Raw genomic sequence first — 26,799 nt, 5'->3', positions numbered from 1 at the left:
ATGTGGAATGAGCTGTGTCCTCTGTTTGCTCCTCAAGGAATGAGTTAGGGGTATCAGAGCAGAGTGACAGAGTACTGTATCCTAAAAAGTATTGCTTACCTTGTGGCTTTATTCCCAATTTCATTTTTTTGTCTACTGATCTAGGATTTTTATTTTTTTAAAAAAAAGGAATCAAAACTGACACTTCATTTTAAACATTTTTTTTACATTGTCCACTAATTGCTTCTTAAATTTTGTGAGATAATTCATGAGTTATTAAAATTTTAAGAGTGAATAATAATGACTCAATTTAGTCTCCATGGCAACTAGAGATATATGTTTTTCTGATGGCTGATTTTTGTATTGTAGAAGAAGTCATGCCTTAAAGTCCTTCTATGGGCTTGCAAGAGAATGATTCCATTTTTTTTTAAAGTCAAGTCAACCAAACTGTCAATAACTTTTAACTACTCACTTTGCAACAGCTTACAGCAGAGGTACCCTAGGGCGTTAGAGCTAATAGAAAAGTCATTGCAATTAGAGGATTTACAATAATGTTAACTCAAAATATAAATGTTTGTTAATTTTTGAACTAAGTGAGAAGGGAAGAAAAAATAAATTATTGCCATCTGCTCCTTTTTAGCTGGGTGAGGAAAACATGCTTAAGAATTTATTGATCATAACACTTGTAGATCACAAGATGATTAATAGATAATCTTTTATTTAGCCATTACACAGATTTATTGAAAGGGGAATAAAAAGTTCTGTCTATTAAAAAGCCACTTCTAAGGTGTAATTTGTAAGTTTTGTATAGGAAGCCTTTACACAGTCCAGTGGAATTTAGTAATGCAGTGGAGTTAATAGGAAAGACCTGGCATTGTTTTCAGACAAAAATCGTGGCCTCATTTTGTACACAGTTGGGGAATGGAGGGATTCTAAAGAGAATTAGAATAGTAAGTCATAGTCATTTGGCTTATTTTTCAGTGATTTCCTAAGCAGTGGAACTACTATTAGGGTAGTTTCTATTGCATTTTTTCTTATTGATTTTAGACACCAGTTAACAAAGAAAAATATGTAATCTTGTTTAGGGGTTTTTGCCTTCTAATGTAATTTTCAGGATGATCTTGGCTATATTAGACACAACATTCAGCTGTAATTATTTCCACCAAGTTTCAGGTGAACTTCAGCATTGTTTATGGAGTCCTCTCTTAAGCATATGGATTAAAATGCATTGAACATGTCAATTACATTTTGAAACTGTAAATTCAGAAATGCAAAATGATTTACATCCATTTTCCTGTACTTTCTTTAAACTCTACCTTTGAGCTCCTGGATGAGTTTGGAAGGGCTGCTATCACAAAGGACCACAAACCAGACGATTTAAACTACAGACATTTTTGTCTCACAATTCTTGAGACTACAAGTCTGAGAACAAAGTGTCAGCAGGTTTGGTTTTTTCTGAGGATTTTGAGAGAGGGTCTGTTCCATGAGCTTCTGGTGGTTACTGGCTCTTTGGTATTCCTTGGCTTGTAGACACATCAGCCTGGTCTCTGCTTCATCTTCACATGGCTTCCCTGTGTGCATGCCTCTGTGTCCATATTTTTTCTTTTTATGAGGACACCAGACATATTGAGTTAAGGATTCACCCTATTGCAGTCTGATCTCATCTTAACTAATTACATCTACAACAACCCTATTTCTAAATAAGGTCACATTTTGTGGTACTGAGGGTCAGAGCTTCAACGTATGAATTTTATTTTATTTTATTTTTATTTTATTTATTTATTTTTTTTGAGACAGAGTCTCACTTTGTTGCCCAGGCTAGAGTGAGTGCCGTGGCATCAGCCTGGCTCACAGCAACCTCAGTCTCCGGGGCTCAGAGATCCTACTGCCTCAGCCTCCCGAGTAGCTGGGACTACAGGCATGCGCCACCATGCCCGGCTAATTTTTTGTGTATATATATTTTTAGTTGGTCAATTAATTTATTTCTATTTTTGGTAGAGACGGGGTCTCGCTCAGGCTGGTTTCGAACTCCTGACCTTGAGCAATCAGCCCGCCTCAGCCTCCCAAAGTGCTAGGATTACAGGCGTGAGCCACCACGCCCGGCTCAACGTATGAATTTTAAAGGGACACAATTCAACTGATAACAGCTTCCATTACAGTGATGATAGAAATATTATTAAATTCTATTCAAGGTGTACTCAGTCAATGTGGGTTTTTTTTTTCTGGAGTCAAACAGCAAGGAGATACAATGTCCTTGGGAGTAAACTGCTCACCGTTCACAGGGTTTTGCTGCTGCCTCTTTATTCCTGCCCCTGTCTAGCTTCTCTAGTTGCTGTCTTAAACTGCAACATCTGTGTTTCCCAGCTGGCCAGTGGATGGTGCTTCTTGTGTGTCCATCTGCTCATTCTAACCACAGGACCTCTTCAGGTAGTGATTTTCTACCAGAAAAAAAAAATTATGATTGCTCTCCTGTGTCACGCTGCATCTGCAGAACACTTGGTGGCCTGTGTCAGGTATTTGTGACCTTAACAGCCAGTTCTATTCTGTTGAAACTGTTTCAAGCTGGTCCAGAGCAAATTTGTAAATCTCCTTTTGGGATGGGCAGGTTGGATCTCCGACCCTGTCTCTCTGTGTCTTTTCCCTAACACTAAGGTGGGGCAGGGACATCGCCCTTTCCCAGAGAGCCACATAATTCATAGCTCCTCTGTGTACCTCTTATACCAGCGTAACATGTTCTTATGGATAATAGTGTTCTCCTCATCCCAAGAGTCATTAAGTATATTCTATTGGCTTTTCATACGCCCTCAAGTTGCAAAGGTTAATATTTCTGTGTCTCTCCCGTGCAGTATCCTATGAATATATCAGGATACTATGGATCGTAACATCTCCTGATTGTCACTGAAATCCCAAAATAACATCATTGCTTGTAGGGGCGTTGCTTCTAACATATGTGTTTCTTCTTTTTAGATTTTTGGAGTTAAAAATTATCATAAAGTGTTAAAAACAATATCAATATCAGTATTGTGTCTCCATCACCCATCTTGAGAAATAGAATCTTTCTTATAGCCTTGCAAATCTGTGCTTAAGGCAGTCGTCTCAAGACTCTTTTTTATACACATAAAAATGGAATTTACTCATATGTGTGCATATTTATTTATAATTTATGTAGATATATTTTATATATCAATGTGTTATGCCCCCAAATGTACAAACTCAACATTTTTAAAGATAAAAAATAAGGATTAGGTAAAATAAAGGTATTAATTCTGGTGTTTTCATCTTGTATCCCAAGTATCTTCTGTGTACTCCCTGAGTGAAAGGCACCACATTTTGGAAACCACTAGTTTTTAATAGGATCTTTGCCCTGAAGCTGATAAAGAAAGATGCAGTTTTTGATGCTTTTTGTGTTTTTGTTGCTTTTCCAAAAGCAGCTGATGACAAGGCCTAGTATGAATGTAGGGGGAGTTTAGGAACCTTAAAAATTACACAAACAACACACACAGATGAGCAAATACATATGCATGTATTTAAATGTGTGTGTGTGTGTGTGTGTGTGTGTGTGTTAGCATATTGGTTAGTACTTTAAAGTCTTTAAGTTTTTATCTGGCTCCAATTGGTTATTGAATTAATCTGTTAGTAGATTTGCCTGTTAGTTTTGTGAAATGTGGACCTTATCCAGGAAAACTCATATCTCTGTAACCCAGATGCACTGTTAGTATTTGATCAGGGATTTTTCTGTGCCACATGAGAGAGAGAAAAACATGACTCAGAATTTGCACTTAATGTCCATTTTTGTTCCTTCTACGCAAATACTTGGCCACTAAAGTTTAGGATTTTGAATATTAGGAGAGTTGTGTTAGGGCAACTTGCTTTCCAGACATTTTCAGTATAGGTGGTAATAGCTACTATTTTATTGACAGGCAGAGTTGTAAGTGCTTTATGAGAACTGATGCATTCCATACCCCTAACAACCGTATAAGATAGGCGCGGTTATTATCTCTGCTTTTGCAAATGCAGAAGCAGAGATAATGAGTGGTGTCGCAGGTTGAATTGTTTCCCTCTAAAAGATATATTGAAGTCCTAACCCCCAGTAGTTTAGAATTTGACTTTATTTGGAAATAGGGTCATTGCAGACATAAGTTATTAAGATGAAGTCATACTAGAGTAGGATGGGCCCTCAATCCAGTATGACTTCTGTCCTTATAAGAAGAAAAGAGACACAGACACATGAGAAGAAAAGGCCATGTGGTGACAGAGGAAGAGATTGGAATGATGCAGCCACAGTCCAAGAAATGCTAAGGCTTGCCGACCGCCATCGGAAGCTAAGAAGAGGCATTTCTACCCAGAGTCCCAAGGGACTGCGATCCTGCTCCCTCCTTGATTCTGGACTCCTAGATTTCAGAAATGTGAGACAATAAACTTCTGCTGTCTGGAGTTACCCAATTTGTGACACTTTATCATGGCAGTTCCTAGGAGAGTAATAAGACAGGTTAAATAGTGCCCAAACTTAGCAAATCATAGAAGCAGAATTTGAACCCAGGCAGTCTGTCATTGGTGCCTGTGCTCTGAAGCCCCTATTATACTACCCCATGGAGGAGCCAGAGTGGTGCCATGCTGATGCACAGTTTCTTACTGGGGGTGAGGAATAAGTGCCTATACAGAGTTTGCTCTACAGGCAACTAATACAACTTAATATGAAGAAGGTCATAGTGTCAACTGAAGAATATTATGTATCAGAAATGCACACTGAAAAAGTTCTGGAAAAATTTTCAACATTGAGAAAAATGCTAAATACCGTCTCATCATTGCAGTGATTTCAGTATGTAATCAGTATTTAATACAGTGATTTCATTTTAGTATGTAACCATTCTAAAAGACTAAGTTTATAATTTTGCAAAGTATCATATATGCATATACTTATATATATGTGAATACATACAGATATGTATTAATAAACACATACCACATATATACTAACTGTAGGTATGTAAACAAAGTCAACAAGAATATATGCTGGGGCTAGGACCTCCTTTTCAATAAATGGTGCTGGGAAAATTGGATTACCATATACAAAAATCAGCTCAAGATCGCTTAAGGACTTAAATGTAAGACCTGAAGCTATAAAAAGACTAAAATAAAACCTGGAGAAAACTCTTCTGGACATTGGTCGAAGCAAAGAATTTATGACTAAGACATCAGAAACATAAGGAACAAAACCAAAAATAGACAAAAGAAACTTAATTAAACAAAAGCTTTTTCACAACAAAAGAAATAATCAACAGAGTGAACAAACTGTAAAGCAGGAGAAAACATTTGCAAATTATGCATCTGGCAGGGGCTAATATCCAGAATTTACAAGGAACTCAACTCAGCAACAATAAAATAATAATCCCATTAAAAAGTGGTCAAAGGACATGAATAGACATTTTTCAAAGGAAGACATGCATTTTAAACAAGCAAAATTACTACAGTATGAGAAGCCAAGGAAGTTTCAAAGTTCTATTGTCATTTTTAATCCTATTTCATTGTTTCAGTGTTGGATTTAATATCATGTCCAAAGATGGGGTAATGTTTCAAGATATCAAACATATCTGTCTTGTTGGGCTTATGTCGCTTAGGTTAAATTTAAATCCTTTTTATAAAGCTCTATGGTGGAACTGTTTGTATAATTTTTTACTTTAAATTGCTAAACTGGCCTCTTGTTTTAAAATACTAAACAGTAATTTCTCCTTGGGGGAAAATAAAGGAAGGTTATCTATGAATAGAAACAAAGATGCCTAGAAAAACAAGGTTCATGAAAAATTAAAAATTTGTATCCGCACCCTATTAAGTTTTTAAGCTTGTAGTTTTAAAATCTTTTAGCACGTAAAAGCTGTGTATATCATTCTAATCTCTCCTTGGACTTCAGACCTCATTATGCTTTTAAATGGCAAAAGTACCAACCGGATTCAATTTAGAAAGGAGAAGTATGATTGTAATATGATATGCATGGATATTCAAACTAGCATTTCTTGAACTTTGTTATATTTAAGATAAAGGAGATGATTATCAATGTTAAGACAAAGCATTTATGTTTTGAGTACACTTTGGAATTCAAGTGTTACTATTATTTTCACATCAGACAGGGGTAACGTTCTGATCTTGTAATAAAGTTTGAGGGAGGCACATTTCATACATGAGCATGAAAACCCAAACATCATGTGCAGGCAACTAGGATAGGATCTGAGATTCAAGTGTTAATTCTAAAAATGCTCCTTGTATGTGGCTAAATTTATCGAGTCTAGTTTAATTTTGTATTTACACAAGATTTAGTTAATTCTGATTAGCTTTGTTGGAGGTCATAAACCACATTATTAACCTTGAACCTACTGTTTTTTCCTTGAGTTCCTCTGAGTAGCAGTATGTCACCATCATAATCATATCAGTATAGCAGTATGTAAAATAAAAAAAGACATACAAATGGCCAAGCAAGCATATGAAAAAATGCTCAACATCACTGATCATCAAAGAAATGCCAATTAAAACCAAAATGAGATCTCTTCTTATACCGGTCAGAATAACTATTATTAAAAAGACGAAAAATAACAGATGTTAGTGAGGATGCAGAGAAAAGGAAACATTTATACACTGTTGGTGGGAATGTAAATTAGTACATCCTCTATGGAAAACAGTTTGGAGATTTCTCAAACAACTAAAAATAGAACTCCCATTTAGTCCAGCAATTCCACTACTGGATATCTACCCATAGGAAAAGAAATCATTATATCAAAAAGATACCTGTACTTGTATGTGTATTGCAGCACAATTCACAATAGCAAAGATAAGGAATTAAGCTAAGTGTCCATCAACAGATTATTGGATAAAGAAAAAAAGTACACACACACACAATACACTGGAATATTAATCAGCCATCAAAAATGGAAATCATGTTTTCACGGCAACATGTATAGAACTGGAGGCCATTATCTTAAGTGAAACAGCTCAGAAACAGAAAGACAAATGCTACATGTTCTCACTAATAAGTGGGAACTAAATTATTTGTACACATGGACATATGGTGTGGACTGATATACAGTGGGGACTTGGAAGGGTGGGAGAGTGGGAGAGGGGGTGAATGATGAGAAATTACTTAATGAGTACAATGTACATTATTTGGGTGATGGATACACTAAAAGCCCAGACTCCACCACTATGCAATATATCAATGTAACAAAATTGCACTTGTGCCGTTTAAATTTATACAAAGAAAAAAACAGTTAATTAAAACACAAGCAGGCTGGGCGTGGTGGCTCATGCCTATAATTCTAGCACACTGGAAGGCCATGGTGGGAAAGCTCAGGAGTTCTAGGACCAGCTTGAGCAAGAGGGAGATCCTGTCTCTACTAACAATAGACAAAATTATCTAGGAATGGTGGCGTGTGCCTGTAGTCCCAGCTACTTCGGTGGCTGAAGCAGGAGGATCGCTTGTGCCCAGGAGTTTAAGGTTGCTGTGGGCTATGATGGCGTTACTGCACTCTAGCCAGGTGGCAGAGTGAAACTCTGTCTCAAAGAGAAAAAAAAAAGACATGTGCACGCGTATACACGCACAAACATGCATGTATATCTTTATTTGCCCAGATTCCCTGGCACAGGTATTTATCTATGGAGAAGGAGGTAATAGTGATTGTGAAGCTTCATCTTTTCTTCAGTAAAAGTGAGAAGATTTCACTAATCTCAAGTCTCTCGTTGTGGTTACAACATTCTGAGATTCTGAGGTTCCAGTTTGATTAAGTTCACTTCCATTGACTAAGACATGTTATTGGTTCACATTAAGTTCTAAGGTCTGAGTGGCCTTTGTCATTCTGTGTATTTGATACTAACTGACACTCTTGGATAAAATGCCCCAACAGATGACAAAAGGCTGATGAAAAAGCTAAGAAATTAAGGACTATTTTTATTGAAAAATAAGGTGAAGGGATTTATGTAAATATTTCTGGCAAATAGCATCTTAGAACTGACAGCTAGAAGGGGACCAAGAGAAATGAGAACATCTGTCATTAAATTCAGCGGTCTTCCTACTCTCTTGCTCCCTTCTCAAGATTCCTGAGACATATATAGCACTCTCTCTGTCTTTTTTTTTTTTTTTGAGACAGAGTCTCACTCTGTTCCCTGAGCTAGAGTGCTGTGAGCTAGACACCTAGCTCACAGCAACCTCAAACTCCTAGGCTTTTCCTAGGCTCAAGCAATCCTCCTGCCTCAGCCTTCCGGGTAGCTGGGACTACAGGCATGTGCCACCAGGTCCAGCTAATTTTTTTCTGTATTTTTAGTTGTCCAGCTAATTTATTTCTATTTTTTTTTTTTTTTTAGTAGAGACGGGGTCTCGCTCTTGCTCAGGCTGGTCTTGAACTCCTGACCACAAGCGATCCTCCTGCCTCAGCCTCCCAGAGGGCTAGGATTACAGGGGTGAGCCCCTGCCTTGGCCTAACACTCTCTTTTATTATCAGGAATTCTCAGGTGGGGAAGGGGCACAAGATTCTAGGGTTTTATGTGAATGAAACAGGTCAGGAGAGAATAATTCTAATATTCCTTTAAAAAGACATACCCTGCAGCCCTCAAGAAATTCTGAGCTTATATACATTTTTCATTTACCGGATCAAAAAAAAAAGGGTGTCAGAAAAGTTAAAAGGGTAACGAACCTGCTGAAAGTCCTAATGCTAGCTGTGGGACTATACTAGCTTCTACATGTTTACCAAGTACTCAAAGTAGTGTTTGTGTGTTTGTGTTTGTGTGTGTTTATAATTCTTGCATGAATTTGAAATATCATTACATGTTTGACTTTATGAAGTTTACTACCTAAGTTCAGCCAAAATATTATGTCTTGCCTTACTATAATTTAAATTTCATCCTTAAATGTCGGATTACTATAATAGAATTCTAATTTTAACTCGCCCCTCCCCCCCAATTTTAGCAGTATCAATCCAAACCCACTTTAGAAATGAACATATCAGGGTAATCTTCAATATTTTTTTTTTCAGCTTAAAAATATTGCCTTTATTAACAATCATAAAGGTTTTTTAAAAATCTTACCATTATGAAAGCTTAAAAAAATATAGCACTCAGTGCAATGAATTACTACATTTAATTATTATCTCAAATACTTAAGGCAGATTTCTCATGTGAGAATTTAGCATGATCCAAACTCAAATATCCATTTCTCATATCTTTCAATGTCTGCAGCAGATACTGACTTAGAAACCTTTTTCAAAGCCATTTCAAAATCCTCCATTGTTGTAGGCATGTGCATTTCTTCTTTTGAAAGATTTCGGATTTCTTCTGGGGTCAAACCTTCAATACGCCTTCTCATTGCCATCAAGGATGCATCCCTGCACACATTGGTAATGTCCGCACCTGAATAACCTTCCATGTTTTCTGCTATACTGGCAAGGTCAACATCATCAGCCAATTCCAGCTCACGTAGGCTTATTCGTAACAGCTCCTCCCTGCCTTTTGCTGATGGTAAAGGAATATAGATTCGTTTCTCAAGACATCGTCTTAAAGCCTCATCTATATCCCAGGGAAAATTAGTAGCTGCCAGAACCATAACCATTTTGGAAGGGTCATCATTTTCAGAAGCACCTCCAACACCATCCATTTGAACCAGCAGCTCTGCTTTCACCCTTCTGCTTGCTTCATGCTCTTCAGAAGTCCCTCTGCGACTACAAATGGAATCTATCTCATCAATAAATATGGTGGCTGGAGAATAAAACCGAGCCATTTCAAACAGAAGACGAACAAGCTTCTCAGACTCTCCTCTGTATTTTGAGGTCAGAGTTGATGAAGAGACATTGAAGAATGTTGTCTTGCATTCTGTAGCCACTGCTTTAGCAAGGAGCGTCTTTCCCGTGCCAGGTGGGCCAACCATCAACACTCCTTTCCATGGTCTCCTAATGCCCTTAAAGAATTCAGGCATCCACATTGGTAACACCACAGCTTCCTTAAGCAACTTTTTAGCTTCTACTAAATCAGCGATATCATCCCATCGAACATTGGGATTCTGGGAAATTATATCTCTTTCCAAAGCTTCTACTAGGTCCTTATCGTAGCCGGTACTATCAAATTTATTTGTCTCTGGTTCTGTAACTGCAGCAGGTGATTTATTCTTTTCCTCTCTTCCTTTATTCTGTTCTTTCTTTTCACGACAACGAACAGCTTTCCCTTTGTCATTGTGAAGATTCGGTGCAGATGAACGGTGAACTCTGACAGCTGTACTTGGGCGGTTACTATGTGGTTTAGAGTCACTGTACTGAGAAGATTGGCGCTTTCTAGGTCCTGGAGAGGGTCTTCGTTCAACAGGTACAGGCATGGACCAGACTTCTCCCTCAGAAGCTGGAAGTTCATGCTGTGCAGCTTTCAAGGGGGTGCTGTCTAGTTTAAAGCTCTCTAGTGTTTTCATGATATCCTTAACATGTTTAGCTTCCACATTTATTTCCTGCCAAACCTGTTGCCATTTCTGCTGGAGGTATGTATCTTTGACTGAGTATAGATATTTGTTCATTTGGTCAAGAACTCCCTGATAATAGACCATAGCAGAGTCATAGTTTCCCAGCAACGCATATTCACGAGCCAATTTTACATTCTCACTAATCATAAGAAGACTCATGCTCAACTGTAAGCTGTGGTGGCCCAGGCTCCTCGGGAAACCGCCCACCGCCAGGCGCAAGGGCAGGGCCGAGTGGAGCTCCTGCGAGCGAGGAAGGAGAGGCTCAGCCCAGCCCCAACCACCCCGCTTTCCGCTCACGGCCCCAGTACTGCCCAGTTAACCGTCACTAGCCCCGGCGCTGCTTCTCTCGGCCGAGAATTTCAAGGCAAACCCGCCACGGTCACTTCCGGTGCCAGGGGCAGCCTGGCGACTCCGGCGCACGCGGGGCGACGCCCCGGGCAATCTTCAATATTTTAATGGGTACTTTGAATAACAAATGGAATTTTAACTGTTTGATGATTGTTTTGAGCAGCAAACAAGACTGATAACAATTGATGCCTACCACCACCCTGTGTTAATATATTCAGTGCCCAATTTGAAGAAACTACCTTGTCATGAGAAAAAGAAAATAATTGAGGTGATAGCATGGATTTTTCAAGATAAATGGAATCTTGGGGTTATTCAGTCTAATCTCTTAATTTTGCAGATGAACACAATGAGATCTAGAGAAATTGGCTTACTAGACTTGTGAATTCTTTTATATACCAGTTTTGGCATTAATTTTAAGTTGTAAATTCAGATAATGTTATGGTTAGGGTTCTTTCACCAACGTTTATGAGTAATCCAACTATAGGTATGTAAATTCCAAAAGGAAACAGCAGAAAGAAAACCAGTGCTGTCAAAGCACTAGGACACAGCTTTTACTAGCACCACCCTTGCTGGAACAGCAGGGTCCTGTATCCTCCATTGCATTCCAGAACCAAACAGAGAACACTGGCTGTCATAGCTTTTGAGCTCACAAGCTATGCGACCTTGAACAAGATCAAGCTGCTTAAACTCTGCCCTTTAGTCCTCTCACTTGTAAAATGCAGAAACAAGATCTATCTCATTGGCTCATTATGAAAATTAAACAGACTAGCCTGACTGAGTAAAGTACTTACCATGGTATTGAAAGCCAATAATTATCAGTTTCCCTTTCTTCTCTTCTTTTTCATTTTCCTGATCAAAATCACATGGCTGATTAGTGTCCGGGAAGGACATTTAATTTCTAGACAGTGGACCTTTCTACAGGGAATTCTTCCATTGTCCACATCGAATGTTCTCAGAAATGAAAAGCAGAAATATCAAAGAGGTCATCCTTTGTTAGCTTGAGAAGCAAGCCAAGATAGGTTCCCCTGTCTTGAAAGTGGTCAAGTTTCTATCTCAAATCATGAAATAATTGTAATATCAGATAAGGGATTCTTTTACAGTCTTTTCTTAGAATTCTGGCTGTGGCACAGTTAATTCTTTTGTTTCTTATCACTAGAGAAGGCTGGGAAATCTACAGTGGCTCAAAGAGTCTAGGAGAAAAATTGAGCCTATTATTAAGTGAGCATGTTTGAATCCACTGGAAAATAGGACACAAAGCAGGTCTTGGGAATTCACATATTTGTACAAAAGCAAATAGGTTTTAGCTTGCAGAGCCAAGCAAGTGTTCAAATTAAAATATCTATTTCAAGGTTACTATGAGATTCTAGCAGTGGCACACTCAGCTTATTTTACATCCCAGAGAGAATAAGTTTTTAACATCCATCCTCTGATAATGTGTTAAAATTGTTGTCAGTAATAATCATGGAAAGGTAATAATAAAAATTTTTAATTTGTTCTTTAGTTTTAAAACAAGTAATAATGTATATTTAAATTTTTAAAGATATTACTAAAATTGAGTTAAATACTTTATGCATGAACCAGAATTTGCACTTGTTCCCCAGATTGCACATTGTATTCTTTTGTGTACTGTTTTATTTTTATTTTATTTTAGAAAAGGGGTCTCGCTGTGTTACTCAACATGGACACATAACAAAGAATACACGCACAGACACATACACATAAATAGATAGACCTATCATATTCCAACTGCTGAACACGAAGAGAAACAGAAACTCTTAGAGGCAATCACAGAAAAAAACATACTATATGCAGAGGAACAAAGATAATAATTACAGGAGACTTCTTGTCATAAACCATGCAAGCAAGAGGAAAAGAGAGTGACATCTTTAAAGGGCTGAAGAAATAAAAATGTTAACATAGAATTCTATATACAGTAAAAATATATTCCAAAAATAAAAAAGAATTGAGTTTTTCATGAGAATATTCATTACAGCATGCCTACCCTAAAGAAATGTAAAGGAAGTTCTTTAGGCAAAAGGAATATGATACTAGACATAAGCTTGGATCTACACGAAGAAATGAAGAGCAATGGAAATGGAATAAATTAAAGTGTAATAACATTTATATTTTCCTTATTTTTAATTGCTCTAAAATATAAATGACTGTCTAAAGCAAACTTAATAGCAGTATATTGTGTGTTTAAATAAATGTGTGTGTTTATACAAAAGTAAAATGGTCTAAAGGATGAGAAGGAGGAATTGGAAATTTACAGTAGTAAATTTACAGTATGATAAGTGGAGTGGTATAGTGTTATTTGAAGGTGGACTCTGATTGATTAAAGATGTATAGTATAAACCCTAGGGCAATCACTAAAAATTAAAATGTATATAAATAGTAAAAAAGAAAGAGAATCACAAATAATGCTCAATTAACAAAAGAGAAAGCAGAAAAAAAGAGGAAAAAGCAAGAACCATAAAAGCTAATAAAAATTTCTAAAATGTTAGATTTGTATTCCACAATGTCAAAAAACATATTAAATGATATCTCTTTAAACATACCAGTTAAAAGACAGACATTGTCAGATTCGATAAAACAAGTGATATACACCTATACATCATCTATAAGAAACTACCTTATTGCCGGGCGCAGTGGCTCACGCCTGTAATCCTAGCACTCTGGGAGGCCGAGGCAGGAGAATTGCTCAAGGTCAGGAGTTTGAAACCAGCCTGAGCAAGAGCAAGATCCTATCTCTACTAAAAAATAGAAAGAAATTAATTGGCCAACTCAAAATATGTAGAAAACAATTAGCCGGGCATAGTGGCGTATGCCTGTAGTCCCAGCTACTTGGGAGGCTGAGGCAGGAGGATCACTTGAGCCCAGGAGTTTGAGGTTGCTGTGAGGTAGGCTGATGCCACAGCATTCTAACTGGGGCAACAGAATGACTCTGTGTCTCTAAATAAATAAATAAATGAATAAAAAAAGAAACTGCTTTAAATATAAGTTGATAAGTTAAAAATAAATGAATGGGAAAGGTATTCCATGCAAACACTAGTCAGATGACAGCTAGATTAGCTGCTATACTGAGAGTAGTCAAAAGCTTTAGGGCAAGGAATGATATCAAGAATAAAGAGGAACATTACACAATGAAAAAGTGGTAATTTGGCAATGAGATAAATGGTCATAAGTATACATGCACTGAACACAGCACTTCAAAATACATAAATTAAAAGATGACAGACTAAATCTTCAATTTTAGTTGATGTCAAACTCCTTTCTCAGTAATTGACAGAACAAGTGGACAGAAAATTACTGAGGATACAGAAAACTTGAACAAAGTTATTACCAACTTGACCTAATTGACAGTTATACGACACTCCCTCAACAACAGCAGAATATATATTCTTTTAAAATGCACAAGGAAAATTAAATAAGATGTCATATTCTGGGTCATAAAGGAAGATATCATAATGGAATCAAACTAGAAATCACAGAAATAAATTTGAAAAAAATCCCCAAATGTTTGGAATTTAAGCAGCACACTTCTATATAATCCGAAGGTCAAAAAGAAATCTCAAGGGATGTTAAAATATTTTGAACTCAATGAAAATAAAATTATAGCAAAATTTGTGTAATGCAATTAAAGTAACACTTGGGGAAAAATTTACAGCATTAAATGTTTATATTAGAATAGATGAATGTTTAAAATTAATTTATACTTCTACCCTAGCAAGTAGACATAGAAGACCTAATTAAATCCAAAGTAAGGAGAAAGAAGGAAATTCCATAATAAATATTAGAGGAAAAATTAGTGAAATTGAAAAGAGAAAAACAACAAAGAAAGATGATGAGACCAAAAGCTGGTTCTTTGAAAGTATTCATAAAACTGATATATTTTTAGCCAGACTCACCAAGAAAAATATAGAAAAGACAACAATTACCAACTTCAGCTTGAAATATCATAGATAACAACTAACATTATGCATATTAAAAGAATAATAAGCTTATGTTATAGACAACTCTATGCCTGTAAATACAACTTAGATGAAATGGGCCAGTACCTTGAAAGATGTGAGCTCCCAAATACAAGCAAAACAAACAAACAAAAATAGATAACCTAAATAGCCCTATGTTGATTAAAGAAATTGAATCATAGTTAAACATTTACAAAAAATAACATTCTAGGTCCAGATAGTTTTACTAGCAAATTTTACCAAACTTTTAAGGACAAAATTATGCCGATTCGGTATAACTTCTTCCACAATATGGAGGATTAGAGGACAACTTTCCAATCATTTCCTTAGGCCAACATTGTCCTTATACTAAAATAGACAAAGACATTACAATAAAGAAAACTACATACCAATATTACTTAATGAATATAGACACAAAAATCCTCAACGAAATATTAGCAAATAGAATCTGATATTTAAAGGAATGCATAAAAAACATAATACTTAACAACCAAATGGGGTATATTTCAAAATGCAAGGATGGCACAACATTAAAAAATCAACTAATGTTGGTCAGGTAAGTCAGTTAATACCAATTTGATGAGGAGTACATATGGTGCTTGTTTTTCCATTCTTGTGATACTTAGCAGAATAGGCTCCAGCTCATCCAAGACAATACAAGAGGTGCTGGATCACTATTGTTTTTTGTGGCGGAGTAGATCTCCATGGTGTGTGTATATGTATATCTATCTATCTATCTATGCCACATTTTATTAATCCACTCATGGGCATTGGGGTAGTTTCCACATCTTTGCAATTGTGAATTGTGCTGACTTGGGTGGGGCAAAGGCAATATATGTAACCTTAACATTTGTACCTCCATAATATGCTGAAATAAAAAAATTAAAAAAAAATCAACTAATGTATTTCACCATATTGACAAACTAAATATTAAGATGGCAGTTCTAATTTTAGCTATAGAGTCAGTGTAATCCCAATTAAAGTATTTGGAAATTTTTTGCAGACATCAACATGCTGATTCTAAAATTTATATAGAAAACCAGAGGAACTACAGAAGCCAAAATAATTTTTTTAAAAAGCAAATTTGGAGTTCTCACAATACCTGACTTTCATACTTACTGTAAGTCACATTCATCAAGACTGTATGGTGGTGGCAAAAGAATAAATCTGGAGTTAAGCAAAGAGTTTCCAGATAGATACCAAAAGAGTAATTGTTAAAGAAAAAACTTGATCCCTTGGATTTAATTAAAATAATAACCTTTAACTCTTCAAAAGATTCTGTTCAAAGGATGAAAGACAAGCCACAAATTGGGAGAAAATACTTGCCAATCACATTGGTGTCAATGGACTTATACCCAGGATAAAAAAACAAAACAAAACCACCTCAAATTTCAACACTAGGAAAAAAGGCCAATATAAAAATGGGCAGATGAAGATAGATGGATTGCAAATAAGCGTATGAAAATATACTCAGTATCATTAGTTATTAGGAGATGAGAGTTATGCTGCCACAAACTAAGACAGGCCACGGATTGCCTGCAGCCACCAGTGGCCAGGAGAGACGTGTGGAGCAGTTTCTTGTTCAGATACTTCCTCAGCACCTCCAAAATGAACCAACCTGATTTCAGGCTCTGGCCTTCAGGACTGTGAGAGAGTTAATTTCTGTTGTTTTAAGCCACCAAGTTCGTGGTACTTTGTATGGCAGTCCCAAGAAACTAATCCATAACAGATACCTTATTTTGAAAAATGAGGTGTTTTTGAAGCCATATTATTGACATCATACTGGAAAACTACCTTGCCACAATAATACAGCAATCTAATTTCCTGAGGTCTGCCAAAGCTCTTACTAACCTTGGAAAAACAGTAAAAATTGTCTGAAAACTGTTTTCTTTTTTAAAATATTATATATTTATCTTCAAATAAGGTTATATAGTCTATTATTTGATAATTCTTGACAGTCAGAAATCAACGTTTATTCTATTAGATTTTTTAAGTGGGGGAGAGTGAGTCATGGAGGCCTTCACTGGGCATAAAGTTAAGAAAGAACAGAAAGGCAGATGAATGTCCTACATTAGCTGCTGCCTTTGCCTTCAAAAAGATGCTAAAGGAGAATTTGAAAACATGTAAGTATCTGACACAATGTTAGTCTAAGTGTGTGGCTAAAATGCTAATATAGGTTGTAAGAAAAAGGGGCCCCTAGTAAAAAAATTGTAAATTCTAAGCCAAATGAAGTTAAATAGCTTTTTCATAATGGCACATCTGAGTGTCCTTAGTGTGCCAATATATATCATGATAAATTAAAAGAAGAATATAGCAAGATTCTTTCTCATGTTTATATCACCCTAGAATCTTTTATTTGGGAAATTTCATGAAACTAGGCCTCTATGGATTCACTTTGGGGAATAAGCACCTAAGAATATTGCTTATTTTCATTCCTCATCGGGTCAATTTGGGATGGATGAGTCTCTCCCTATCCTTAATACATTTTCTTTATTTCCCCCATTTTTAACCCTCCACGCTTGGAAAATAATATGTAACATTTGACCCACAAACTATTGCCCATCTCTGCTGTGTATATTTTAGATTAAAATCTAAGATGACCCATCCAATATTAAAAAAAAATTGAGTAGTCTTTTATTCTTGATGCATCAAATCATTATTACCATAATTCCTTATCTTCTCAATCATTTCCATTTTCTGTCCTGTTAATATGAAGCCTTCTTATTGGGATGAGCTATAAGAAATAGCTGATATTCAACTTACAAAAGTGGCGATTTTGTGTGGTTCAACCTAATACCCTAATGTTATTAAAGAGTCAATAGAGTTTCCAAGATGCTCAATTTACCAAAAAACCTTTAGCCACTTCAAGAATTTGGCTTAATAATTTTATAAATAGACTGGGTGGTTGTCAGGGGAGATTACTTATGCTTATAAATGATACCAAATTGGCCGAGATTGACAATATCACGTAGGGTCAGACAGGAATGCAAAATGATATAATCAATTTGACAGAGTAATGTGCACTGAATAAAATGAAGTTCAATTAGGGCATTTGCAAGGCTTTGTTTGTAAAATAGAATAATTAATTTAACAAATGCAACAGAAATAGGAAATTTGCGTGGACTGGACCACATGAAGAGGAGTTTTAAAGTTACAGCCAATCACAGATTTAGGTTTTGCGGAACATGCCCAAATGGGCAACCTCTGAGCCATTCATTCTCACTGACCATCTGGACCTCATCCTGTGGATTTTGGCTGCCACATTGAATTGACTGTTGGCACCAGATCACTGATTTCATTCCATGTGGCCTATGAATTTCAAGCACTAAGACATAGTGTTATTATCTTGGGTAATGTAAGAATTCTCCCCTTCACAGCCTATTCAAATTCTGCTCAGCTTTCAAGGCTCAGTTAATGGTCAAGGAAGTCCAGAAAGTCTTCCCTCTTATTTCTAAAGATCATAGACTATATTGCTCAACTTAACAAGAGGTGAGAATCACTTCCGGCTGACATGAGCTTCTTTGTGTATCAGGCTGACTTTGAAGTTTGTAAGTTCTTTGAGGACAAGGGCCAAGTATTGTACATGTTTTACACTTCTGTCAGACTAATGTGCAGTCAGAAAACATTAGTAGGCTTTATCAGGCAGGACTTAATAAAGTTACTGATCACAGCAACAGAAATGACATTGTCATGAAGCAAAATGATAATTGAGAGCATTAAAGATTGAGAAATTTCTGTAAAGGTAGATGAATATGCAACTATATATGTATATATATGTGTGTATATATATATATATATATATATATATTTAATGTCAATCTTATCCCAAGATGGTATTTAATATATCCATAAAATTTCATTACATATTCAATTCAAATAAATATAAGGCTAATGTTTAGTGGAGCTTCACGTAAGCTTCCTTACTGAGGGCTTCTAGTTTTATGTGTTATAAAATACAGTTAAGTAGAAATAATTTCTGCTGGGCTTTTTTATCTTAAATATCGAGAGTGGAATATTTTTTTTTTAGTGCTGAATTTTTGGGACCATGTAATTTATTAGAATTTTGCTGTACTACCCTTATGAATTAATTTAATATTTTAATAATCATCTATCACAGTTGATTATTGAAATTAAATTCTCATATTCCATTACACTATACATAATAGCATTACCCTTCAGCCACTATGATACAAATGTGTTCGAATTTATTATAGCTCAGTTCTGAACCAACGTCGCTCTTAAGAGTTTTAGTTCCAATATGGTTTCCTTTGGAAAACAATTCAAGTCTAACTGGATTTTGTTCGATCCTCAGGCCATGGGAAGTGTGATTGTGGCAAGTGCAAATGTGACGAGGGATGGTCTGGGGACGCCTGCCAGTACCCAACTAGCTGTGACCTGACAAAGAAAAAAAGCAACCAAATGTGCAAGAATTCTCAAGATGTTATCTGCTCTAATGCAGGTAAGAATGATACCCTGTGAAAATTCTCAAGGGAAATAATCAAATTTTGTTTTTAATGGAAATATGTAGGCGTGGAGAAAGTCGAACCTCTGAGTGAGACTCTTTTGAGTATATTTTTTAGAAGCGAAATTCGGATAAATCAATAGGAGAAAAAATGTCATCTTGCTGAGACTGGCAAGTTTGATTCTTTCCAGCTGTTCCAAATGCCTCCTTCTAGCAGCATATTCGCTGGAAACAATACCCCGACAACATTTTATGTAAATTGTGAGCCATGATTTTAAATCATTTTAAATGCTGGATTAAATCTTTTTAAAAAGGATTTATATAAACTGAATTATATTCTGTTATAGAACAAGGGTGTTTTGAATTTATACCTTCACATCAAAATAGAACCAAATCTTTTGAATTGGATAGAAGTTTCTGATGTACTGGTTATAAAGCTCATCAAAGAATATAGTGACAGCAAAATTTTTTGTTTGAACAAATTTTTGTTATATTGCATAGAATTCACTTAAAAACATGTCTTAGACAATTACAGAGAAGCTTTTAAAATCAACTAGTGAAACCACATAAAATAAAACAGTTGCAGTTTAGGATTCAATGTTATTTAGCTAATATTATTATAATGAAATACTCTTTTAATATTTGGTCACGTGGAGCCTCAAAGTCAGTTTTTCTCAACCATGGTTGAACACGAACATCCCAAAGGAAAAGTAATAAAATGTCAATGATCATGTCCTGCGCCAGAGGTTTCTGCTTTGGAGTGTGGCCTGGACTTCTGTGGTCTTCCAAAGCTCTCTGAGTGCTTCTAATGTAGATCCGGGTACAATTCATTGCCCTACATGCTAAAGGCAAGGGTTTGACTACATGAATGAGTAGCTGCCCTCCTAAAGCTCGCTTTGTCGGTAGGACACTCCTGCAACCAGAACTAGGACTTTTCCAGTCTGATTGTGACAAATTGCTCAGTGTAGATTAAACTCAGTGAGGGTGTTTTGTTCATAAGAAGTAGGACCATATCCAAAGCGAGGTGTTAGTGGATCAGTTGGGAACCAAGACAAATGGTCATAGCAGTCAGGTCACTTTCTGTGTTTGTGATGTTCTCCTCACTTCTCTCCAGCACTTCACACTTTCTTTTCTCTCAGTAGGATTTCTCTACCTCCACTTCCTAACACTCCCCTTCCAAACGTGCATATGCGCACACAGGCACACACGCACACACAACCTATAGTCTCTTTTATCTTGAAAAATGTATTCTTTGTCAACTTCTTTCACTTACAAGACTTGAATTCTGTTTTGGATTTGAATGCTCTGTTTTTGGATTCATTTATTGTTTGCTTGCAAATAAATCCATGTATTTTTTAAAAAATAATATGTGACAACCAAATAGGGGTTAGTCCAGGAATCCAAAGATGTTTAAACATTAAGGAATCTAAACATGTACTTTGCCACATTAACATATCATGAAGGAGAAAATATGCAGAACTGTTTCAATAGATGATGAAATATATTTGATAATATATTTGTATCTTTTCTATGACACTGATCCAGTAGTTTTATTTACTCTATCATTCATAGTCTAATTTCTTCAAGTGACCCAATAATGCTCTTTATAGCATTTCCCCCCTCCTTACAGGACCCAGTCTATGGAAAAATGTGATGTTACTCTTGATCTCTGTTTAGCCTTCTTTAATATGGACCATTTCCACAGATTTTAGCTTTGCTAGCATTAACATTTTTGAACAAAATGGTCCCTACCTGTTTTAGAAAACTAAAATGTTACTCATTTTGGATTTATCTGATGCCTCTTCATTATTAGATTCACATTATACATTCCTAAGTGAAATAAGAGATAGATGATTTTGTGTTCTCAAGCAAGATGCTCCCTCTTGGAAGGGTATGATATCCATCTGCTCTCGTTGGTGAGGTTAATTTTGATAGGCTGGTCAAGGTGTTGTCTGATGTCTCAATTCTGTTATTACTGATTTACCCTTTTCACAAATGAATAGTCTGTGGGGAAACACTTTGAAACCATATGTATATATATAAGATATATATATCACATTCCTCATAAAATTATCCTAGATTTATCATCCATTGATGACTCTCCCCTGATCCAGTGTTCACAATGATGATTAGAATGGGATGATTTATGAACTCCAACATTCTCTCCATATTTTATCAGTTGGCACTCACAAACGAGAATTCTCTCTCATTTACCAATTAGTATATTTCATTTGCTTAGTGATTTATTATCAGTCTGGAAACACAATTACTATTATTTCAATGATTTATTATTCATTTCTGCAAATAATTATTCTGGCACACAGGTTGTTCCAGATTAGGTATTGGAGCCCCTTCAGGATAACGTTTGTGTCCTTGTGACATGTCTTTGTTGTTTTGGTTTTGTTTCATTTTTAGCAATTCTTTGACATAACAAAATATGCCAGGGTCATATTGTACCTGCCTTGCCACAGCTTTGGAATAAGCCATTTCTTCAAAGAGCCCTGATTCCTTTTAATGAATAATGATATTAGAATAAAAACTGTAACCCTAAGAATCCAAACAATATTTGAAAATAGTCTATGTAAGTTTCCTCCTACTCCTGTCCCCAATCCCTTGGTTTCCTTTCCCAGAAGCAAATTGTTGCCAGTTTGTAAGTATCCTTTTACAAATATTCTATGAGTTCTTAATTTTTTTGAAAATACATTTGAGTTTTTTTTTTTAAAGAATAAAAATTATAAGCACTAGGGATGTTTATTTCTACTGGAGTGTATTCACTTCTTGGCTTTTTCTGCAGACAGACTAGTACAAAAAGGTAAACTGAGACATAATACAATTTTTTTTATGAGTTTATTTGAGCAAACAACAGTTCATAAATTGAGCAGCTCCAAACCAGAGTGGTTAAGGAGCTCCACTGAAAGAATGCAAAAGGGAGGCTTTTATAAGATGAACACAAAAGTAAAGCAAAGAAAAATATTTGATTGGTAACAGTTATAAAGTTGCCTTATTTGGTCTATTCTGTAGGAAAGTCCCTAGTTATATAATTATAAATGTATTGGTTGCTTCTGGTTGATTGAGGTTAAGTTCCATTTTTCTTTAATATAGGCATTTATAAGGACTAGGTCAGGTAAATTTTACTTATTTTTGCAAATCAAGCAAGGTTATGATCACTTATGAAGCCTGACTGGCATTATCTACTCAGGGATTCTTCAGAAGACTGGAAGGTGTAGTCAAATGCTATGTTCATAAGCTACTTGCATTTCTTTCATTTTCTGCCCTTTAGTGTGGTTATGGTACTCATTTGAAGTACAACTGAGCTTATCTATCTCAGATTGATTTCAGTTTTAGGTTTTTAAAAATCCCGTCTCATCTTCCTAGATATATATTTTATAATGTGTAGAACACTAACATGCTTCCAAAAGTCAAAACTATGCAAAAAAGTATAGTCCAAGAATCATCACTCTCCTCATTAAACCTGTCACCTTACTTACCCTCAGCTTCATAGGTAACCATCTTAACTGCTTCCTATCTTATCTGCAAATGTTTCTTTTGTAAAGATAGGTAGATGCATCTATGTGTTATTATTTTTCATTTATTTCCAGTGCAAATGGTAGCACACTACAAATGCTTTTCTGCATGCTGCCTTTGTGACTCAACATTGTCTCCTGGAATTCACTCCATATCAGTTGATAGAAATCTTTCTCATTCTTTTTCCAAAAGCATAGTGCTTAATTCTATGTATGTGACATATTTTATTCAATCTCCTATGCTTGAGCATTTAGACAGTTTCCAATATTTTGAAATTGCAAATAGCAATGCCCAGGATGATCTGGTGCATATGTAATATTTTCATATTTTTAGAGATATATCTTCAGGGTAAATTACCAGAAGTGAAATTCCTGGTCCGGAAGTGAGATTCCTGGTCCAAAAGGTAAATTCATACTCAAGATTACATTTAATCTTTTCTTTCTCACTTATTTTCATCTCAGTATCTAAGCCTTTCAAGGTTTACTTTGGCAATCTCATTTTCACCTGTCTGTCTTTTAATATTTACTTTCACCAGTCTAGTTCAGGGCCATTTTTCCCAAATTGCATTAGCCTATGGGTTCTCCCTTTCATATCACATTGTGATTTTCTGGAAGTGGCTTGGAGTAGAAGGGAAGAGGAGGTAAATGGCGTTTGGAACAAGGCTGAAGGGCAGAATGAGATAGAGCTATTGATTGAAGAGTTCCAGAAGCTGACTCTGTAGGAGACCCAGAAAGGCGAGGCCCAGTGTGCCAATTGCGATGAGGCCCAGCAGCCCTACACAAGGATGCAGGCTGGTGCACGAGTCTGGTAAGTCATCCTGGAGACAGTCTGCTATCTTAGGCACTATGAAAACTCAGAGCTAAAATAATCTAGTGTAAAGCAGAAGACCAGTCCTAGAGACTGAGTTAACTGGCAACCAAGAAAGAGGAGCAGTATGAGACAGCATGAGCACAGGAGTCTGGCACTTTTGCCTGGGCTTCCATATGCCATGTCTTGGAGGCTCAGCTGTGAATTCTACTTGATGGGTGAGACAGGAAGTCTCCGAGCTGTTGTAAACTTCCCACATCAGCCAGGAATGGTTCTGATGTGTGGATGAGAGTGAGCCTGCCTGTGGGGAACAGCAGTGAGGAATCGCAGAATTCAGAGGCAGAGCCTGTTCTTTCCCATCTTTTCTGGCAAGAAAACCCCCAAAAACATAACACCCCCAAAAACAGCTTCTGCATCCACAGCCCTAACCAAGTTACTCTCGGCTCCCAAACCGTAAAAGGGTCCTGGTCTTCTAACAAATAAAATCCAAAATTTGGCTTAGGTGCTGTGGCTCACTCCTGTAACCCTAGCATTCTGGGAGGCCGAGGTGGGAGGATCATTTGAGCTCAGGAGCTCCAGACTAGTCTGAGCAAGAGCGAGACCCTGTCTCTACAAAAAAATAGAAAACTTAGCTGGTGTGGTGGTGCATGCCTATAGTCCCAGTTACTTGGGTGGCTTGAGGCAGGAGGATCGCTGAAGCCCAGAAATTTGAGGTTGCAGCAAGCTATGATAACATCACTGCATTCTAGCCTGGGTCTCCAAAAAAAAAAAATTGAAAATCCTTCACGATATTCTTGTTCGTCTCCTATTTGCCTTTAACCTGCCTTTAAGCATGAATCATAGCATTGGGTTTCAAATAACAAGAAAAATAAACTCAAATTCTGCAAAGTCACCATTTATATAGTGACCTTTCTTTTCAAACTTAAGCCAGACTGTTCACTGTTCTTTAATTTTCCATTCTTATTCCTTATCCCAAGCTTTTTCCTTGACATCAAAACTCTCTTTTTCATCTCCACTCGTTGGAATCCTATTCGTATATCATATACCAACTCAAGAATTTATTTCTTCACTCTACCTTTCCTCCTTCCCAAAGCCAGACTGAGGTTTATAATTTCTATATAGCGTTTGCCACAGATCTGTTAAAAATATCTTTGTGTCATGTGTCTTAGGTTATATATAATACATGTGGTAATAAGTGTGTTTGTAAAACCAAAGGACACATGACAGGAAGGCATTTGAAACAGATTTGTGGGAAATGCTATATAAAACTTATTGATTGATTATCTCTTTCTTCTTGGTCTATGATTTACTTAATTTTAATCATCTCATTATTTCTTTTAACACCTGGTACTTTGCCAATAGCATACTAGGTAACAAGACAGTTTAATAACTGAATCTGTGGGTAGTTCAGAGACAAAATGAATAAATGTGAAAATAAAAAAGAAGGGTGATAATTAGAGAACAAAAATTGGATTAACCAATAGCATGAATTATAGAATTAGATTTCAACTAACAAGAAAATCAAGTTTAATGAAAGTAAAATTCATGTAAGTATTCTCAAGGTAGAAAAATAAACTCAAATGCTGCAAAATCACCGAAAAAGTCTTATAGGTAATAGCAAATTGCAAGTGATCTGGGTAATAGAATCACGTAGAAGGTGAGAAACCAAAGATAATGTCAGGGTCCATAAAGACAAGTTGAGTATGGAGAAATATTTGTAAATATGACTGTCATATTCAATATCTTAATGGGAGAAGAGAAGGAACCCTAAATTCTCTGACAGTCCACTATGTACTAAGTACAGCAGTGTTTCTAGAAAGATACCCAGGCGATATATTTATCACTTGGTCCTCACAGCAGTTCTATGACATAGAGATTATATGTGGATATGGAATCTGAGAATTAGAGGTGAAATTAATGACCTCAAAAATGCACATCCAGTAAGGATTAAAAACCTGGATTCAACTACACATCTACTGTAGCCAGAAATCTATGCTCTCTCCAGTACGCCATATATAGAATCTCCAATATCTAGCAGTACAAGCCAAGTATCAATAGCATCCTTGATTTCCTCTCTTCCTTCAACCATCACACCCTGTCAGTCACCAGATGTTGTCTACTCCTTCTCCCGAAAATATCCCCAAATATATTTGCTTCTTTCTAAACTCACTGCCATCACCTGGCTCCAGCCTCTATCGTCCTTCCCACAGGTGAAGGTAACAGCCTCTTAGCTCATTTCCTCATGTCTACTTTTGCTTCACTTCAGTTCATTCTCTACACGACAACCAAAGTAGCTTGGTAAAAAGGCACACCTGATCACGGGACCCCCTTGTGAGAACACGTCTATGTCTTCCAATTATTCATGGATTAAAGTTGGAAATCTTTAACATGACCTATAAGATGACCATGATATACCTTTAGTTGCTTTTTCATTTTATGCCACTTTTTGGGTTATTTTGTATACTTCAATCCTGTTTGATTTTTGTCCCCTTTATATCCTCTTTTATCACAGAGCTTGTGCTATGGTCTCTTTCTGGAAGCCAGTCCATTTACTTGGCTTTCACTTCCTCAGGGACTCTGTCTTTGACCTCCAGCTCTCAGTTAAATCCCGTTGCTATGTGCTTCTGCAACACTTTGCACTTCTCTGTTTATTTTATCACTTTGGTTTTTACTTACATAAAACTCTGAGAGGAAGATTAGGGCAGACTTGATCCCTGATTGGATTTTCAGAATCTGGGGTGGTTTCTGGTGAGTGATAAAGCCTCAATTGATGTATGTTGATTGCTGTGATGATCAGTTAAAACTTGAAAAATACACATTAAAAAGGAAGTTCCTCAAGTGACCCTTCTACCTCTCAGTATCATTTGAATGCACTGTTACTCTCAGTGAAATCACTCTTGGGGGGATGTAGTAAAATCTGCAGACTTGAATGAGTACATGGCTTGTGGTAGACCAGATGACTCCAGTGCCTCCCTCTGAGCTCCCTTGAGAATTTGGTGAGGGTCCATGAATCTAGGCCTAAGAAAACCCACTGTGCTTCCTTGTTATAAGAAACATGTATATGAGTATCAGTTAATGCTGAGGATGTGAAATGATCTAGGGCATATGAGTTTTTCATTTATGCATTTTATAACAAATTATTTCCACAAATATTCATTATATAAATAGTATGTTCAAACATCGTGCAAAGCATTGAATAAATACTGGTGAGGAAGATAAGCAAGGTT

General features: G+C 36.4%; 1 protein-coding gene, 1 non-coding gene and 1 pseudogene across 2 annotated transcripts in view; 1 reads left to right on the top strand and 2 right to left on the bottom strand.

Moving 5' to 3' along the window:
* The window catches only part of ITGBL1 (integrin subunit beta like 1), a 221,181-nt gene that overhangs the window by 86,647 nt on the left and 107,735 nt on the right, over positions 1 to 26,799 (top strand). The window contains exon 3 of the mRNA XM_012751850.3: positions 19,091 to 19,237. Coding sequence (XP_012607304.2) covers positions 19,091 to 19,237 — 147 coding nt within the window. The remainder of the gene's footprint in view (positions 1 to 19,090; positions 19,238 to 26,799) is intronic.
* Positions 6,095 to 6,201, bottom strand: LOC142875362 (small nucleolar RNA U13). Its single transcript, XR_012922744.1, has one exon. It is a non-coding gene; the product is annotated as a small nucleolar RNA U13 (small nucleolar RNA).
* On the bottom strand, positions 8,981 to 10,891 carry LOC142874805 (katanin p60 ATPase-containing subunit A1 pseudogene; annotated as a pseudogene).

This window comes from Microcebus murinus, chromosome 13 (assembly GCF_040939455.1).
Source record: "Microcebus murinus isolate Inina chromosome 13, M.murinus_Inina_mat1.0, whole genome shotgun sequence".
Classification (NCBI taxonomy): Eukaryota; Metazoa; Chordata; class Mammalia; order Primates; family Cheirogaleidae; genus Microcebus; species Microcebus murinus.
The sequence above is the reverse complement of the archived record's forward strand: the minus strand, read 5'-3'. Positions and strand labels throughout refer to the sequence as shown.